General features: G+C 37.3%; 3 protein-coding genes across 7 annotated transcripts; 2 read left to right on the plus strand and 1 right to left on the minus strand.

Annotated features, from left to right (window-relative positions):
* Nucleotides 1-2: 2 nt before the first annotated feature.
* On the plus strand, nt 3-5,985 carry LOC126593433 (cationic amino acid transporter 2, vacuolar-like). 2 transcript variants are annotated; one of them, XM_050259507.1, is made up of 14 exons: nt 3-567; nt 1,506-1,707; nt 1,887-1,971; nt 2,137-2,277; nt 2,406-2,524; nt 2,611-2,707; nt 2,813-2,985; nt 3,062-3,128; nt 3,282-3,440; nt 3,727-4,000; nt 4,363-4,471; nt 4,668-4,804; nt 5,198-5,273; nt 5,570-5,985. In XM_050259507.1, the coding sequence occupies exons 1-14, from the start codon at nt 390-392 to the stop codon at nt 5,724-5,726; spliced, it is 1,974 nt and encodes a 657-aa protein (XP_050115464.1). In that variant the 5' UTR covers nt 3-389; the 3' UTR covers nt 5,727-5,985. The 2 variants fall into 2 exon arrangements, with proteins under 2 accessions (XP_050115464.1, XP_050115465.1); XM_050259508.1 differs by having other exon boundaries at nt 4-567; nt 4,692-4,804.
* A 716-nt stretch (nt 5,986-6,701) lies between these two features.
* On the minus strand, nt 6,702-10,234 carry LOC126593434 (uncharacterized). Its single transcript, XM_050259509.1, has 5 exons — nt 10,148-10,234; nt 9,807-10,041; nt 9,136-9,194; nt 7,230-7,313; nt 6,702-7,156 (listed from the first exon to the last, which is right to left on the minus strand). The coding sequence occupies exons 1-5, from the start codon at nt 10,178-10,180 to the stop codon at nt 6,737-6,739; spliced, it is 831 nt and encodes a 276-aa protein (XP_050115466.1). The 5' UTR covers nt 10,181-10,234; the 3' UTR covers nt 6,702-6,736.
* Nucleotides 10,235-11,615: 1,381 nt separating this feature from the next.
* LOC126593435 (zinc finger BED domain-containing protein RICESLEEPER 3-like) lies at nt 11,616-15,492 on the plus strand. 4 transcript variants are annotated; one of them, XM_050259513.1, is made up of 4 exons: nt 11,618-11,738; nt 12,627-14,911; nt 15,018-15,134; nt 15,225-15,492. In XM_050259513.1, the coding sequence occupies exons 2-4, from the start codon at nt 14,149-14,151 to the stop codon at nt 15,239-15,241; spliced, it is 897 nt and encodes a 298-aa protein (XP_050115470.1). In that variant the 5' UTR covers nt 11,618-11,738; nt 12,627-14,148; the 3' UTR covers nt 15,242-15,492. The 4 variants fall into 4 exon arrangements, with proteins under 4 accessions (XP_050115468.1, XP_050115470.1, XP_050115467.1 ...); XM_050259511.1 differs by having other exon boundaries at nt 11,616-11,738; nt 12,701-14,911; nt 15,018-15,492; XM_050259510.1 differs by having other exon boundaries at nt 15,018-15,492.
* The last annotated feature ends 1,031 nt before the right edge of the window (nt 15,493-16,523 follow it).

The raw sequence follows: 16,523 nt of genomic DNA on the forward strand, positions 1-16,523 counted from the left end.
TTCAGATTGTTTGTGATATCGTCTAAACAAACAGACCAACACACGAACGCAAAGAGAAGTAAAAAGGGAAGAAATCCTCCCCTTCTTTCCTTAATCTGCCAGCTTCACCTTTCGGTGCAAGGCTTTCAGAAATCTGTATCAGATATTATGCATCCGGGAGTGTGCTGGCAGGTTGAATTTTATTGTACATAAATTTTCAATTTTTTTTTTCTTTCAATTTTTCAGATTAAACTGTAGAATTTACCCTTTAGGATCGAAATACCAATCGAAACAGAAAAACCCAGCTCGTAATCTTTGGTTTGGACAAGGAAAATTTGAAAAATCAGTGTGGGAGGATCAAAGTTTGGAGCTTTCTGGGAGGAAATTGGGTTTTTTGTGGTGTTTGTTTGATGGGTTTATTGGGTGATTCAAAAGGGGGAGGGGGCGACGGAGGAAGTGGAAGAAACGGCGGTTCATGGGGCGGCCGGCATAGTTTGATACGGCGGAAACAGGTGGATTCTGTTCATGTGAAGTCACGGGGTCATCAATTGGCCAAGGAGTTGACTGTTCCCCATCTTGTTGCAATTGGTAAAAGCTTGTTGTTTTCCCCCTCTTATTTTTTTCAATCATAAATTTTGATATCTGTATTGTAATTTAGATGAGATGATGATGCTGATGGAATATTCGGTTGTCTGCTATATTCATGTAATTTCGTCTGAATTTTCATCTTGCAGTTATATATTTTCCTCTCAACTTTATGGCTTTTTATCTACATAGGGCTTGTTTGAGATTGCTTTTGTAGGAAATACTTCTGGTCTTAAGTGCCTCTGCTAGAAGTATTATTTCATATTAACTTGTAGAAATTTTTATTAAAAATACAAGTGCTTCATGGAAAAGTTTCTAGGTGCTTTATGCGCTTCTTGGTAGAAGCAGTTCAAGTGTTTTCCAGAATTAATTTGCTTTTTAACTAAGGTTTGGTTCCAAAATCATTTTATTTAAAAGCGCTTTTAGTCATTTAAAAGCACTTGTCAAACGAGCCCAACATGTACTGCTTCATAAAGCACTTTTAGGACCTCGAAGAGCTTTTAAGTTTTTTTTATTTTTTATTTTTATCAAATGTAGTAAAAAACACTTTTGGCTGTTAGAATACACATTTAGCCAATTCATAAGCATTTCTAATCAGGCATATAATCTGTTGATGTTTTATCTTCGTGTGTTCGGTGCCTCACTTTAAATTTCAGGTTTATGGTATGCTTTAAGATTCTCCTTGTAGCTGTGCACCCATCATTGTAGAATTACTTACTACTAACCCTTTGCATAATGATATTGTCGATTAATATTCTTAGTAGTTTCTACCTGATGTTTTCTTATTTTCTACATGATGAATATTTTGGCTTCGTGTTCCTTAAACACACATGCACATTTCAGTACTGAACTAATGAAACAGGCTACTTCTGTTTTTTTTATCATGAATTATTTTGTCTTTCTCATATAATTAACCGTTGGTTATCATACACTTTGGTTAGGGGTTGGCTCAACGATAGGAGCAGGAGTCTATATTCTTGTTGGAACAGTTGCTAGAGAGCATTCTGGACCAGCACTAGCAATTTCCTTTCTAATAGCTGGAATTGCGGCAGCCCTTTCTGCCTTTTGTTATGCTGAACTTGCAAGTCGGTGCCCTTCTGCAGGGAGTGCCTATCACTATACATATATATGCATTGGAGAAGGGTAATTTCTCATTCCTTCTCTGTCCTTAAAGTGTTGATCTTTGCAATTGGGAAAGAAAAGGGAGAGTTGCTTATCATGCTTGTTCAACAATACATGCTTGCACAGTTGTACCAAACTGATTACATTGAATTTTTTTTTTGTACGTCAGTTAGTGATATTAAAACTATCATTGTTTGCAGTGTCGCTTGGTTAGTCGGTTGGGCTTTGATTCTAGAATATACAATTGGTGGCTCAGCAGTTGCTCGGGGCATATCACCTAATCTGGTATAGTTCTTAAAAATATCTAGTTTATGTATTCTGCAAGAAAGATTATTAAAACTCTGACAATGTCCGCTCGAATAAAAAAAAGATCTTCCTGCATACTCTGAAAATATTTTAAGAGAAGTATGTGACCTCTATCCTTAAATGGGTTTGTGTTCCTTTCTGAAGGCATTACTTTTTGGAGGAGAGGACAGTCTGCCTGCTATTATAGCCCGGCAACATATTCCTGCACTTGGTCTAGTGGTTGACCCATGTGCAGCAATTCTAGTATTTATTGTTACAGGGCTCTTGTGTGTTGGAATCAAGGAGGTATGCATATATCTTGTTTGTTTTCTTTTGTGTATCAGATCAATCCTTAAACTTGGCAAACATATTTTTTCTTCTGTTCCATAAATATTCTCTTTTTTTTTCTTTAATGGAACACTCCATTTATGCAGAGTACAGTAGCACAAGGCATTGTGACGATAGCGAATGTATGTGCAATGATATTTGTTGTAGTAGCTGGTACTTATTTGGGTTTCAAGTCTGGCTGGACTGGATATGAACTTCCTACTGGGTATTTGGCATCCCTATTCCTATATTGACTCATATAGTTTTCAAGAATAAATTTTGAGTTTCCTTCCTATTTTATTCATGTAAAAGGTACTTTCCCTTTGGGGTGAATGGTATGCTTGCTGGGTCTGCGACTGTCTTCTTTGCATACATTGGTTTTGATTCAGTTGCCAGCACTGCTGAAGAGGTAAACATGTTCTTGTTATGTCATCTGAAATATCAATCTTATAAGTTTTGTGGAGATGTTTTAACTTGTTTAGAATCTGAATTATGCCTTTATGTTTTTCAAAAGGTGAAGAATCCTCAACGAGATTTGCCACTTGGTATTGGTGCTGCACTATCTATTTGCTGTGCGTTGTATATGTTGGTTTCGATGGTCATTGTTGGTTTAGTGCCTTATTATGCAATGGATCCTGATACACCAATTTCCAGTGCATTTGCTAGTCATGGGATGCAATGGGCAGCGTAAGTGAATAATATTGTGGGGATTTCCTTTTCGCCTTTGGGCAACCAAGTTAAATTTCCTGCTTATGTTTTGAAGGTATGTGATAACTGTTGGAGCTGTGACTGCTCTCTGCTCAACATTGATGGGCTCTATTCTTCCTCAGGTATTATTTGATCTTTTTAATATTCCTTTTATCTCCTACTTTTCGAGATGCATCGTGTATGGTCTCAGGTCTTGTCAGCTTGTTTATTGTCCATGAATCCCCCACCACACCTGTACTGTAACACTGATTAAGATATTTTCTTGTGTTTCTTAGCCACGAATCCTGATGGCCATGTCTAGAGATGGATTGCTGCCACCATTTTTCGCAGATATTAGTGAAAAAACTCAGGTTCCTGTCAAGAGTACAATAGCAACTGGGATGTGTTCTGCAGTCTTGGCCTTCTTCATGGATGTTTCACAGTTGGCAGGAATGGTAAGTTGACCTTCACGGAAAGATCTGGCTTTGTTGTTGATAAGGTGTATAACTTATTTACTCTTTGTTATGCTAAATGACATGCGAGTATTCTTAATGTAATGCTATAATTGTGGTTTACCAGACATTCTCTTTATAAGGGGGATTCCCACTGCATGTGAACGAGCCTTGAAGTTTTTTCTTTTATTTTCACAATAATTGATCCTTGATAATATTAATATCCTCTAACAAATTCATAGTGAATGTAGATGTGGAGACTGACTTAGATAGTACCTATGTTGTGCAGGTTAGTGTGGGTACACTTGTTGCATTCACTATGGTAGCAGTATCTGTACTGATACTCAGATATGTTCCGCCAGATGAGGTGCCTATGCCTTCGTCTCTTCGGGAGTCAATTGATTCAGTGTGGTTACGACGTGGAAGGAATTCTCAAGAGATCAATGTGGAAGATCCTAAGACTGGTGTTAGTTCTTCAAAGGAGAGTACCAAACCTCTACTCGAGGAAGTGGATATCATGGTTGAACTTCCTCTGATTAAAAAGCAACTGCCTCTTATTAACTGTAAGTTCCTTATAGTCTCATATTCTTACTTCATTATATATAGCTACTGCAACAGTAGAAGGGTCATACAGAAACACACGAGCACGCACACACCTAAATGTCCTATTATCGTAGTTATGTTGCCATAATCTCAATCTGGCCCAACATTCAGGCAAGAAACAACCTTATAAATAGTCTACATTCTCAATCGGGCAAGAGAATATTTCCTTGTATCTATGCATGTGTATAAAGTATGCATGACAATGGGATATACGTGTCTTTATCTTTGTGTCAGAAACAACCTTAAATTCTACATAGTTTCTGCTATACTTTTCTGTTATGTGGCTGATTCTGAAATATGTTTTCGCTGTGTTAATTATTAGACACAATAAGTGAAGATAAAAGGCGTAAAATTGCTGGCTGGACCATAATGTTCACATGTGTCGGTGTGCTTCTCCTGACATATTCAGCTTCAGATTTGGCCATTCCCAGGTGGTTGAATTTCTGTCCTAGACTTAGTTCTGAGAGTGACATTTTTTCTGGCTGCATGATTGATTTTTAGCTGCAAAAACAAATTCTAGGGGAATTCTAGATTCAATTATGATTTTTTTTTATTTATGTTGATATTACTTTATGTTTTACTTTCTTTTAGTAATATAGTTTAATTTTCTATTCATTAATTCTACAGAAATATTCTTGTTTTCAATTTCAGCTTTCTTCGCTATACATTTTGTGGAGGTGGCGGTATTCTTCTTTTATTAGGTCTGATTGTGCTCACATGTATTGATCAAGATGATGCACGACACACCTTTGGGCACACAGGAGGTATGCTCACTATTTTACGGTAGTACAAATTTCACTGAAAAGGTTTCAGGGGATGCAACCTTGTCTGCAAGCTGTAAATAGTGAACTTGTAAAGTGTATATTACTAGTACACACATACATATAGATATCAGCTTTAGTCGATGTGGTCAGCTTTTCCTCGAAAGAATAGCCCTTGAGGCTGGTTATCTAATTTGGTTACTGTAGGCTTAGCTAGCTAATAATTAAATCGTGTTTTCATTTGCCGTGTTTAGAATGTTAAGACCGATAATAAAGAAACTCAACAGTATCTTCATCTCGTGTTTATTTACGTTGGCTTAAGTGGTTAGGTTAGTGTTCATTGAGGAAAGTACTATTTGACTATATAATAACAATGATGTATTGGTTTCCTTTCAGGTTTCTTATGCCCATTTGTCCCATTGCTACCTATCATCTGTATTCTCATCAACGTCTACCTACTGATAAATCTTGGGTAACTATCCATTTAAATAGTCCGTTTCATTTTATTATTTTTGCACTTTTTATATCAAAGGGAAATCCTACATAGTAGAAATGGTTCTTGTACTTTGTGGTCGCATAATATTATCAGAATTGAGAGAATTCGTATTGTGTGTTCACCGGGAAAGCACTTTCAATGTTATCAAAATTAAGTAAAATTTGTAAAATGCAAATGAAGTTTCCCTGATTTCTGCTGAATGCACTGTGGCTAATCTGTCGTCTGTAAATATGCTTTCCTTTAAAATTGTTCGTATATTGTTTTGTTTTCAGAGCGGACACGTGGGCGCGTGTTGCTGTATGGCTGCTAATAGGAGTGGTTGTTTATATATTTTATGGCCGATCACACAGCTCATTGGAGGATGCAGTTTACGTGCCAGTAGCTCACGCTGATGAGATCTTTCGGAGCTCAGAAAATTATGTAGCGTAAGTTTGTACAGCAACTGCAAGGACGAACTTGGTCCATCATATCATGTACTATATCATCTGGCGATTGTGAAGTTTCCTTCTACCGCGTGCTTTTGACTCCGATTTATGTATTGTTGGTAATCTTGTTATAGCAAGGACTGAAATCAGTCCATTGTATAATAGCTTATTATCTTCTTGATGCTGGACGTGTTCGAGCAATGTAAATACTGTGTTATAAATGAAAGTTTCCACTCTCCTTCCTTAGGACAGGGGCTCGAAAACATTACCTCTTCTCTCTGTTCTCGATTCGAGCAAGTTTTCGATACAAATCCCACCCAACCGAAAGAGAATACCAGAAATCGTAGACATATTTCACATGACATGGTGCTTCAACCAGTCTCGTTTAGAAGGCTCGACGTTTACCGCACACATCTATCGATCGTTTTTCTTATGGAGATTAAGCCAATGCTACCCCTACCAATGCTGCTAAACGGTTAAATGGGTACAGTTAACCGTTAATAAACGGTTATGGGTATGAGTATACCCATTTATGCAATTATCCAGCAGGTAAAGGCTTAAACGGTTATGGTTAAATAATTGCGATTACTCACCCGTCATAACTGTCCATCCATAATACTGGAAATGGTTATCGTACTCTATGCTCTCTGTGTTTAATCTGCAGTCTAAATGTTATTTCCTTGTACAATGCCATACATTGTTTCGTTTTCAGACCAGATGTGCTCCCTCCATGCACCTAAGGTCGGATTTAATGAAAAGTCCGACCCAAATATTGGCTCATGTTCGGATTGTTCAAGCTCATGGAACTCGATAAATTTCGCTAGGTTGTCCGATGGGTTGACCGGTCAATACGAATATAACTCATGCAAAGAGGAGGATTTCGAACTTGGGTGCATGGAGAGAGCACATCTGCAATTCCCATTTTTAAGATATTTCTTCAGTTGGATACATAACTCATCCACGACAAATTAAGCAGCGATTAAGATGTAACGAAAGGGGTTTTATTTGATCTGGCTAAGCTCCTTCAAATTCAACATATTCTTCTGTACCTACATAGGACTGCCCTTCAAGACACCCTCCTCCGAAAGGATGGTTATGCACCCCACATACAACCTCAAGTTTCCACTCGTCTCCGGGACCAACGTTTACACCTTTCAATAAAAATGGGCAACCACACTTTTTCGTACCTGTGGCCTTAGGGCGCTTTCTCTTCCGATGATCTATATCTGCACTGAAATTCATCGCTTGTTGGCCATCTGAATCAGCATTAGACTTCTTAGTATAGTATCCACTATGCTCACAGCAAAGATTAATTCTGGCTCGTCGTAATCTATTTTTTCCAGCAGCATCTGACCTCTTGATGACCACCCCTACACCACAACTCCGTCCTTGTACACGAATCCAATTGACCAATTCTTCTCGACTCTTGAATACCTGCCAAAAATACGTATATTTGTTCTAATCAACCATACACCACCAATAAGTTACAACAAAACAGAACTTTTACCTCATCGGTGATGAATTCACTTGTGGTGTCCAAAAGGCTATCTATTGCAACACCACTGCTTGTAGTAGAAGCATCGTGTTGTGGCTGCAAAATACATTTTCGATAAAGAAAGTTTCAGCATTCGGCAGTTGATGGATGAACTTAACTGTGAAAGTTTGGCCTGCAACCACCGAATGTTATGCTGCTCAGCCTACACGTGCAGTGGAACAGCCAAACACATGTCAGGTTCAAGCTTTAGGGTTCGTTCTGGGTGGAATGTGGTTCTAAAAGTTCGGTATATGGGGTTTGAACACCCTGGATATCTTCTCAGTTTGCTACTTACCAAAACAAACACTAACGTTCAGTAATTCAGCTAACCTTTCGGCTCTGCCATGCGGTAAGTGTAGAGAAAATTATTTGCGCCGCATCATACATTATGTTGGAGACAATATCGGAAGGTATTTTTCCTTATTCTTTTTCATTTCTAATTTCTTTGATACAAAAGGATTGAGATAAGTTAATAATTAACAAAGCTCAGAGGATAATAAAAAGAATTACATAGATGAACTGATAAAAGAAATCATTCCAGGAAGGTTCTCGAGAGCCAATGTGAAAATTGCACCCAGTACAAAAATCAAAACACAAGCTAATACTATTTTTCCAATGTATGTAAAACTGATTGCTGGTTTCAACACCCTCTTCGGAACATGTAACTTGGCAGAACGCTACACAAAATCATAAACATATATCAATACAACCTAAAACATCAACAATTGGTAACAAGAACGTTCAATCTTAGAAATGGCAAAACGCTTCACTTAATCGCTTATTTGATTGTATATCATCAGATATACCCTTTTAAAAGTCATCTAACATCGTACATTACTTTACGTGGAACAAAAACTTCAGAAGAAAAAGAAAACGTAACAATCAAAGTGCAAATTTTCACTCCTCACATTACAAATAAGGTATTTTTACATGTAGATTACTTAATCAATTCAGACAAAAACTTCACCCCTATGAAGTATGAATACTGGTTCATTAGAAGTGCACATGAACATATTTTGCAAGATTCACATTTTCGGTTTACTTTCTGAGTTGTTTCTTTGAGATTTTATCTGTGCAATGGTATTTGTCTGCACATTCACTTGCGAAAGTTCAATTATCAGGGCCAATCTGTGAAGATGAGATGAGACGTATGTTTTCCCTCCAACAATCTACTTAGTACACTGACTACAACTTAAAAGAAACGATGATGACGGATCACCCTGCCTCACCATTATCCTCCCATCTAAAATAACTGAATAGTTTACTGAACTTAAACAACCTTCAATCCACAATCTCCACCTCCCATCAAAACCCTTGTATCTGAGTCATGGCCTAGAAATCTAAAGTATAGACTAATCCTTTCATTTATTATTTCCATCTCTTTACACAACAACGTACTGGACACCACTGGGCTTAAGCTCAAGAGTCAAGACTATCACCAAGCTGCTTCTATGCACACTCTAATGTTTTCCTTCCTACTGAGCCTGCGAAACTGAGCTTCCAGACCGGGGATACTATCTAAAGTATATATCTAGTCTTGGTTTTAGTCCCATTTTTCTTCCAAAAATCTATTTATAACCTACAACGTTCCACAATGTCATCCAATCAAGCCACTGACTTGTTAATTAACAAACTGAATTCGTATTATTAAAGTTTGATTTTTTTTTGCAGACGTGGGCATAGCCCTATTGGCTCCCTGTACACCTGAGTTTGAATTTAAAGTATAATATCGCTTGTACATACAAAAAAAAAGGTTGAATCTTTCCTTTCATAATCACTGTAAACAAATGTCCAGTCCAAACTCATCTATACAATAAAAGCCAAACAGAATTCTTATTCACTTAACAGTTAACATACACAGAGATGAACAAGATCTTACCATTCCATCGGGAACTGGCAATGCCATTGGCCTTACAACCCCTTCTCCACCTACAAACCCTGTACTTGAGCAAAGACAAAAAATCATTACAACCCACAATTTAATCATTTTCAACAAATACCCAAAAAATGAACTAAACTAAAGAGTAAATAGAAGCATTGGTATTGTATTGTAGCATTGGCGCTGAATTAAACATCCAATTTTTAAATTTGAAAAAATGCGGAGCATTGGTCCTTCACGCCAACTCGCGAGAATTTCTGTCAAAGTTTGCCCTCGGTGCAGTTCCCGATTTACTTCTTGAAAGGGGCTCATGTACACTTCATTTACAAAAATTCTTACAAAGTTGGCATGAACGACTAATGCTACGCATTTCGTTAAGTTCAGGTACCTATACCGATTTTAATGGATTTTCAATTCAAAGACGAGTTAGATTCAGATTCCTATACCGGTTTTGGTGGATTTCAATTCAGAAAATGAAAGACGAAAGCTACAATTCGGTCATAGTTCAGGAACCAACGCTCCAATTATCCTAAAGTTAAAAGGGTCAAGTGCACTTCATTGACGAAAGTTACAATACGGTCATAGTTCAGGAACCAATGCTCCAATTTTCTCGAAAACACAAAAAGTAAAGAACTTGGATTTGAGTGATTGAAGAGAAGGGAGTGAGTTACCAGGTGAATCCAGCTGGGTAACGGTCTGTAACCGCCAGCCACTGCCGTAATCGACGAGGGCGGAGCTGGGGCCGAAACTGATGGGCTCCTCACCTTCTTTGACGGCTTCAATGTGCAGAGAAAGTGGGTCCCCCGCACCCAATTTCTTGTTTATGAGTGAGACTGCGAATCCTGCCTCCGTCCCCATCGCGAACCGCCGTGTCATCCCTGAACTCTGACATTTCACCTCCAGAAACTATCAACCATTCACAAATTACAGTCAGATTCCCGTACAAATTCGATCGATCGGATGAGAGAGAGAGAGAGAGAGAGAGAGAGAGAGAGAGAGAGAGAGGGGTTACCGGAGTAGGAGTAGGAGGTTGAGCTTCGTCCATGGAAATTTGGATGATCAATAGTCAAAGGAACTGAAGTAAACTTATTTATTCGACTTAGATTGGTATTTTATTTAATTTTTGAGTAAATTGTAGCAAGTCCCTTAACTTTAACTCAATTGGAACAAAGGTCCCTCAACTAAAAATTCATTACCATTGAACCCTCATCTTTAATCTAACTAGAGAAATGGTCCATCAGTTTTAACTCAATTGGAGCAATGATCTTTTAACTTTAACCCAATTATAGCAATGGTCTTTCCAACATAACTCATTTTGATAAATTGAAGAAAATAACCATAGCTACATGTTTTGATGAGTTGAGGGACTCCAATTGTAGTCATGGTCATTCCAACATAACTTATTTTGACAAAATTCTGATGAAGTTGACAAAAATGACCATAGCTACATATTTTGATGAGTTGAGAGACTAATGGTAATGAGTTTTTAGTTGAGAGATCATTACTCTAATTTGGTTAAAGTTGAGGGACCATTGCTATAATTTACTCTTAATTTTTTAGGCTTATTTATTGTTTTGTCTCTGAATTTATTTGGGGTGTGCTATCTACACATCTCATTTTACTTCATACACTCTCTCTTAATTTGCGGGTGTCAGATCGACTGAGTTAGAGAAGATCAAATGACAGAAATGAACAAAAAGTTTGTGAGAAGTAAATAAGAGTGTGTGGATATCACACCACTTTATCTTTTAATCACATTTTACTTCCTTGTAACTAAATTCGTCTTTTTGAGTACATCGATATTTTTACACTAAGAGAAAGTGGAGTTCGGTTATGCCACACAATGTGCAATCTAATTTGTTATCGAATTCGTTATCCACGAGATTCGAACCAAAGACTTCTCGCTTCCAAATGAAAGATGAATATCACCAGACTATAATACTGAGTGACAACATTCGTCTTTTTAATCTCTAGAATGTTTAGTACGAGTCTTTTTTTTTGCCCACCAAGTGATTGACGAAATGCTTATCAAAGATTGTGTCATTCGACAAATTATCTCAATATCACTCATCATATTGTTTCAGTATATGTCAATAACTTTTGACATATGTATAATTTAGTTCGGCTGACGACAACAAGTTCATCAAAAAATGTTCAACAAAATGTCTCAGACTCAATGAATAAACTTTTTTTTTTCCATTTTTGTTTCTATGAAAAAAACATTTGAATCTTTAACACTAAAGATCCCAAGATTCGAATCTTGAATCTATCACTGACTGACAACCTTTAGCACAATTTTAAAAGATATCTTTTTTAAAATACGAAATGGTAAATCACGCATGACTATACAAGTGGTGACAAAAGACAAAAGTCCAACAAATCTGATTTTAAAGCACGAAAAGCAATTTAAGAGAACAAATCAATAAATAAGCCTTTCTTAGTGTAGGGCCGTGTGGGTGTATAAGAGCATCCGTGCGTGGAAAAAAGCTCTACCCTTATAATTTCTGCAGACTGAAAGCCCGCTCTTCCCGCCCTTTCGGTTCTCCCAGCTCAAAAGCTCGAAACTTTCTCCGGCACCTTGCAGGGCCTGCCGGCTGAAACCGGTGAGTTTATCTTCTAAATGCACCCCATTTCTGGAATGTTGATTTCTCCTTTTACCATAATTATTATTATTTTTATCGTCACTACTTACATAGAACTGAAAGTTAGAAACTTTGGGGAAGATTTAATGCCCTAACTCACTGTAACTTATTTATGGGTAATGAAAAGCATAATTCTTTTTTGTTACCTAGCATGTTTGGTGATTTTTGTACATGCCCAAATGGAGAATTTTAATTTTTAATTTTTAGTTTGTATTTTTTGTTAGGGACGTGTGTGATAAACCATAAATCTGTAAACTGAGTGATGGGTATTTGCAGCTTTCCATTTCTTAGAATTGCAAGTCTATCTGTGGCATGTAAGTTGAAAATTACCAGAAAATAGTGATGACATCATTGACATGTATATTGATCCCAAGATTAATGCCTTGGGAAATTCTGCCATATAGATATAGGCCCATTGCGGACCCCACTTAGTGGAATAAGGCTTTGTTGTTGTTGTGTAGACATAGGCCGGTTGCGAGTAGTTCCTATTGTCATTTAACAAGCCTGCATATGTGAAGAACCCCCGAAAGTTAGCATCACCAAGTCCGTTATATAGGTAGGGATTCCAACAACAGGGAACTACATTGTGGAGTGGGGCGCACAATGAGCCCCTTTTGTAAGCTAAAATAAGGGACTCTTAGCAGTTTGGATACTACTCTCTGTGAGTGTTTTTTTCTGTAACTATTGGGGTAGTTCCATAAGTGCATTAGGCAGACAAATGGGTCTCCGGTTGCTTGGAATTTCTGATGCTTTGAGATTATTCGTGAGATTTGTTTGATACTTTTGATGCTGTGTTGATTGTTACTATAATAATCTGATTTATAAGTCCATGCTCAATTTGATTTTTAGGGTTGAGATGGACGAGGATTCAACTCCTCATCCTAATTCTGTTGAAACTCCCCGAGCTAACTAGCTTCCACCAGTTCCTAAATTCAGTGCAGGCGTTAAAGGAAATCAACCTGGATCACTACCAAATGATTCAACTCGTCATCCTTCTGTTGAAACTCCCCGAACTAACCAGCTTCCACCAGTTCCTAAATTCAGTGCGGGCGTTAAAGAAAAACAACCTGGATCACTACCAAATGATTCAACTCCTCATCCTAATTCAGTTGAAACTCCCCGAACTAACCGGCTTCCACCAGTTCCTAAATTCAGTGCGGGCTTTAAGGCAAAAGAACCTGGATCACTACCAACGGTATGGGATCACTTCATTAAACTTGAAAATGATGGCCTTAGCGAGCCTAGATATGAATGCAATTACTGCGGGGAGGAATTCAGTGTGGATACTATTTTTTTGAGAAGAAGTGTGTGGATACTATGAAGCACGGAGATAGTATTTTATGGAATCATTTGACAAATGACTGAAAATAACCCGCATAGATTAGACCACAAAAGGAAAGAGAACCCGAGTTTTGAAACTAGCCAAGTTCCTAGTTGTTCTGGTGAGAATTCTTTGGAAGGGTGGTTAAGTGAAGCAGAATATATCAGAGCATGCACTGAGATGATAATTATCGACAATTTGCCTTTTAGCCATTTAGAAAGACAAGGGGCTCAAGTTTTTATGAAATCACTTCGTCCTGAGTTTGATGTCCCATCTTCAGTAACACTTACTCGAGATGCAGACCAGCTTTATTTGGATCAGAAGAAGCAACTGAAAAGCTTGTTGATTGAAAATTCGCAGAGGGTCTGCCTTACCACCCAAACATGGACTTCTATGCAACAGATCGACTACATGGCTCTGAAGGTCCATTTTATTGATAGTGATTGGAAGCTTCATAGGAAAATGTTGAACTTTTGCCAAGTACCTGATGATAATGAGGAGACAGTTGGAGAAATCATTGCGTCGTGTTTAGTTGATTGGGGTATAGAAAGAGTGTTGACAGTTTCTATTGATACTGTGAATGATGCGGCTATGAACTCTATAAAAATAAAGCTGAAAAATTTTACTGGGAATTTGTTAGATGGTGAATGTTTACACATGTGATGCTATACACATATTGTGAATTCGATTGTGAAGGAGAGCTTGATAGATGTGCATGAATCAATTGATAGTATTCGCAATGCTGTGAGATATGTGAAGTCTTCTCCCAAAGGATTATTGAAATTTAAAGCATGTATTGAGCACGAAGGAATTGAGTTTAAAGGTTATATGGTATTGGATGTTCCTACTAGGTGGAATACTACCTATTTGATGTTGAGAGATAACTTAAAGTTTCAAAAGGCTTTTGAGAAGCTAGAAGAAGACGATGAAGATTATGGTAGCCATTTCTTGGAGGATGAGAGTGGGTTAAAAATGATAGGTCCACCTACAGTTGTTGATTGGGAAAATGTTCGGGCTATTGTTAGGTTTTAAAAGTTTTTTTATGATGCGATGTTGAAGTTTAGTGCTTCAGGTGTCACTTCCAATATATGTTTTGATACAATGTGTTCAATTCGATCTAAGTTGACAACATTGAGCCAAAGTCAAGATTTACTTTTGGGGAAAATGGCAACCAGTATCAAAACAAAATATGACAAATATTGGGGTTCTCTTGATGACAACAAGCTGTTGATTGTTTCGGTTGTGCTTGATCCACGCTTTAAGTTGGATTATGTTGGTGAGATATATGATGATTCCATGGTTGAAGAGATGGGGAAAGGTGTCAAAGAGCTTTTGTTTCGTCTTTACAAGGTTTATAGTGCATCGGATTCCACCCCTAGTTGCAATGAAGCTTCTAATGATGATCAGTGTCATCACGAACGGATAAGTAAATTTCTAGAGTTCAAAGAAAAGAAAGGTTTACTCGTAAGAAATGAGGTGGATAGGTATTTGTCGGACACTTGTGAGAATCCAGCAGACGACAAGTTTGATATGCTGCATTGGTGGAAAGTAAACTCTACAAAGTATCAAATGCTATCGCGTATTGTAAGGGATGTGTTTGCTATCCCAGCATCTACAATGGCTTCATCTGAAGCTGCATTTAGCAGAAGACGGTGTGTTCTACATCAGCACTGGAGCTCGTACACTCCTAACTTTGTGCAGGCCTTGATGTGCTCGCAAAATTGGCTACGGAGCCCACCATCTTCTACTATCTTGGTAGATGATGATGAAGTATTAATTGAGGACGCGATATTTTACAAAGAAATCGAGTCAGGTAACAGTTCAAATTCTTTGCTGTTCTTTCTTATTAACCTGTTACTTTTACATTTGGTCAGGGTAGAGTTTATGGATTTCTTCACACTTTCCATGGTTTTGTGTAGAGTATTATGCATCACGCCGAACAACTCAGCCTATGGATATTGACAATCTCATGTCAGATAACGAAGGCCTGTCAAATGACGAAGGGTCAGATAATGAAGGCCTGTCAGATGACGAAGGTGTTTTTTTTTGGTGTGTTAATATTCTCTTATCAGTTTAATCATATCAGATGCTTAACAACGTAAGATGATCTCGTGTTTGATTATTAGATCTCTCCGAGGATTGAAGTTTTCAACTTCAGATCGAATCGTGGATCATGGGAGCTTGGAAGTGGTGAAAGATTTCTGGTGTGCATTGGCAGTGGAGAGTTTGTTTGGAGTTGGATAACTTTACCTGAATGGATGGACAACAATTATCCTTAAATCTTTGTACTTTCTGTTGTATCTTGTTTCTGGGTGTGTGTCAATGTTGTTATATTGTGTTCAAGACCAGGTTATTAGTTATTACTGAGATATATGCACTCATGAATTTGGTCAATTCATCATCTTTTCTTCTTTTTCTTCTACTTCATTTTGCATTAGCCAAATTCCCCCTATTTTCTAACCACCACGGGGTGGCCCAATCTGAGGGCGAATTTCAAGTTCTTATTCCACATAACACGTTTTGTGTTTAGTTTTTTGTTCTAGTGAATCATATGATGGTGGCCAGGAGGTTTGAAATGCCTCTGTGGATTTTTCCGGCTCCCGGAAGGGTAGACTATCGTAGTGAACCCACCAAATGGTCCCCTTTTAATTATTAAAAAAATTAAAAAATTCCCTTTATTTTCTGCAGGATAACTTGTAAGTTATTCCTCTCTTTCTTTTTAAATTTATTTAAGACAACGATATATTCACATAAAAGTACGAATTTTACACTATTGATCCTCTATTTGTTACGTGCATTGCCATATCGATAACAAATAGATACACAAATGATGTATGGACAACACATACAAATTTTGTCCTTTATATTAGTAAGAATAAACTAATAAAGTATCATATATAAAAAGTAGCTCTTAACTTCGTATTTCAATGAGGTGAAAGGGCCAATAATGTAACAAATATGTAGTAAAATGTCAATTTTTGAAGTGTAAAATTTAAAATTGATCCTTTAACTTTTATTCTAGCTTGGATTTAGTGTTAATTAGAGTTGTGAACTTAACAAAACGTGCATTATTGGTCAATCTGAAATGTTTTTCCTCAATTTGATTATTGCTATATGTAAACTTACAATATAGTTTAGATTTGGTTCCTGGAATTTCATCTTGATTTAGATTTGACCTTCTAACACATATTGAAAACATACTAACATAATTTTTACGACAAATAACGGTAGGCAATTAACGGTGCACTTGTTAAATTCAAGAAACCAAAAGTAATGAATTTTTGTTCAAGAACCAATCGTAAATTCAATGATAACTTGGGGACCAATTCCAAAGTTTATTATTTAATAATAATAAAAAAATAATAAAACTGTTGTAAAATTGTGAGAATGAATGCCCACATGCTTTAAGTGAGGAAGACTTTAGA

This window comes from Malus sylvestris, chromosome 12, assembly GCF_916048215.2.
Source record: "Malus sylvestris chromosome 12, drMalSylv7.2, whole genome shotgun sequence".
In the NCBI taxonomy this organism is placed as follows: domain Eukaryota; kingdom Viridiplantae; phylum Streptophyta; class Magnoliopsida; order Rosales; family Rosaceae; genus Malus; species Malus sylvestris.

What these genes read in the sequence shown, in the direction of transcription:
- LOC126593433 (XM_050259507.1), top strand. Translation starts at nt 390, where the DNA reads ATGGGTTTATTGGGTGATTCAAAAGGGGGAGGGGGCGACGGAGGAAGT. An exon ending in GCAACTGCCTCTTATTAACT is followed by an intron (nt 4,001 to 4,362) that starts GTAAGTTCCTTA and finishes GTTAATTATTAG; the next exon opens with ACACAATAAGTGAAGATAAA. An exon ending in TCAGATTTGGCCATTCCCAG is followed by an intron (nt 4,472 to 4,667) that starts GTGGTTGAATTT and finishes TTAATTCTACAG; the next exon opens with AAATATTCTTGTTTTCAATT.
- LOC126593434 (XM_050259509.1), bottom strand. Translation starts at nt 10,180, where the DNA reads ATGGACGAAGCTCAACCTCCTACTCCTACTCCG. An exon ending in AACCTCCTACTCCTACTCCG is followed by an intron (nt 10,042 to 10,147) that starts GTAACCCCTCTC and finishes AATGGTTGATAG; the next exon opens with TTTCTGGAGGTGAAATGTCA. An exon ending in TGCCAGTTCCCGATGGAATG is followed by an intron (nt 7,314 to 9,135) that starts GTAAGATCTTGT and finishes TGTATTTTGCAG; the next exon opens with CCACAACACGATGCTTCTAC.
- LOC126593435 (XM_050259511.1), top strand. Translation starts at nt 14,149, where the DNA reads ATGTTGAAGTTTAGTGCTTCAGGTGTCACTTCCAATATATGTTTTGAT. An exon ending in TTACAAAGAAATCGAGTCAG is followed by an intron (nt 14,912 to 15,017) that starts GTAACAGTTCAA and finishes GGTTTTGTGTAG; the next exon opens with AGTATTATGCATCACGCCGA.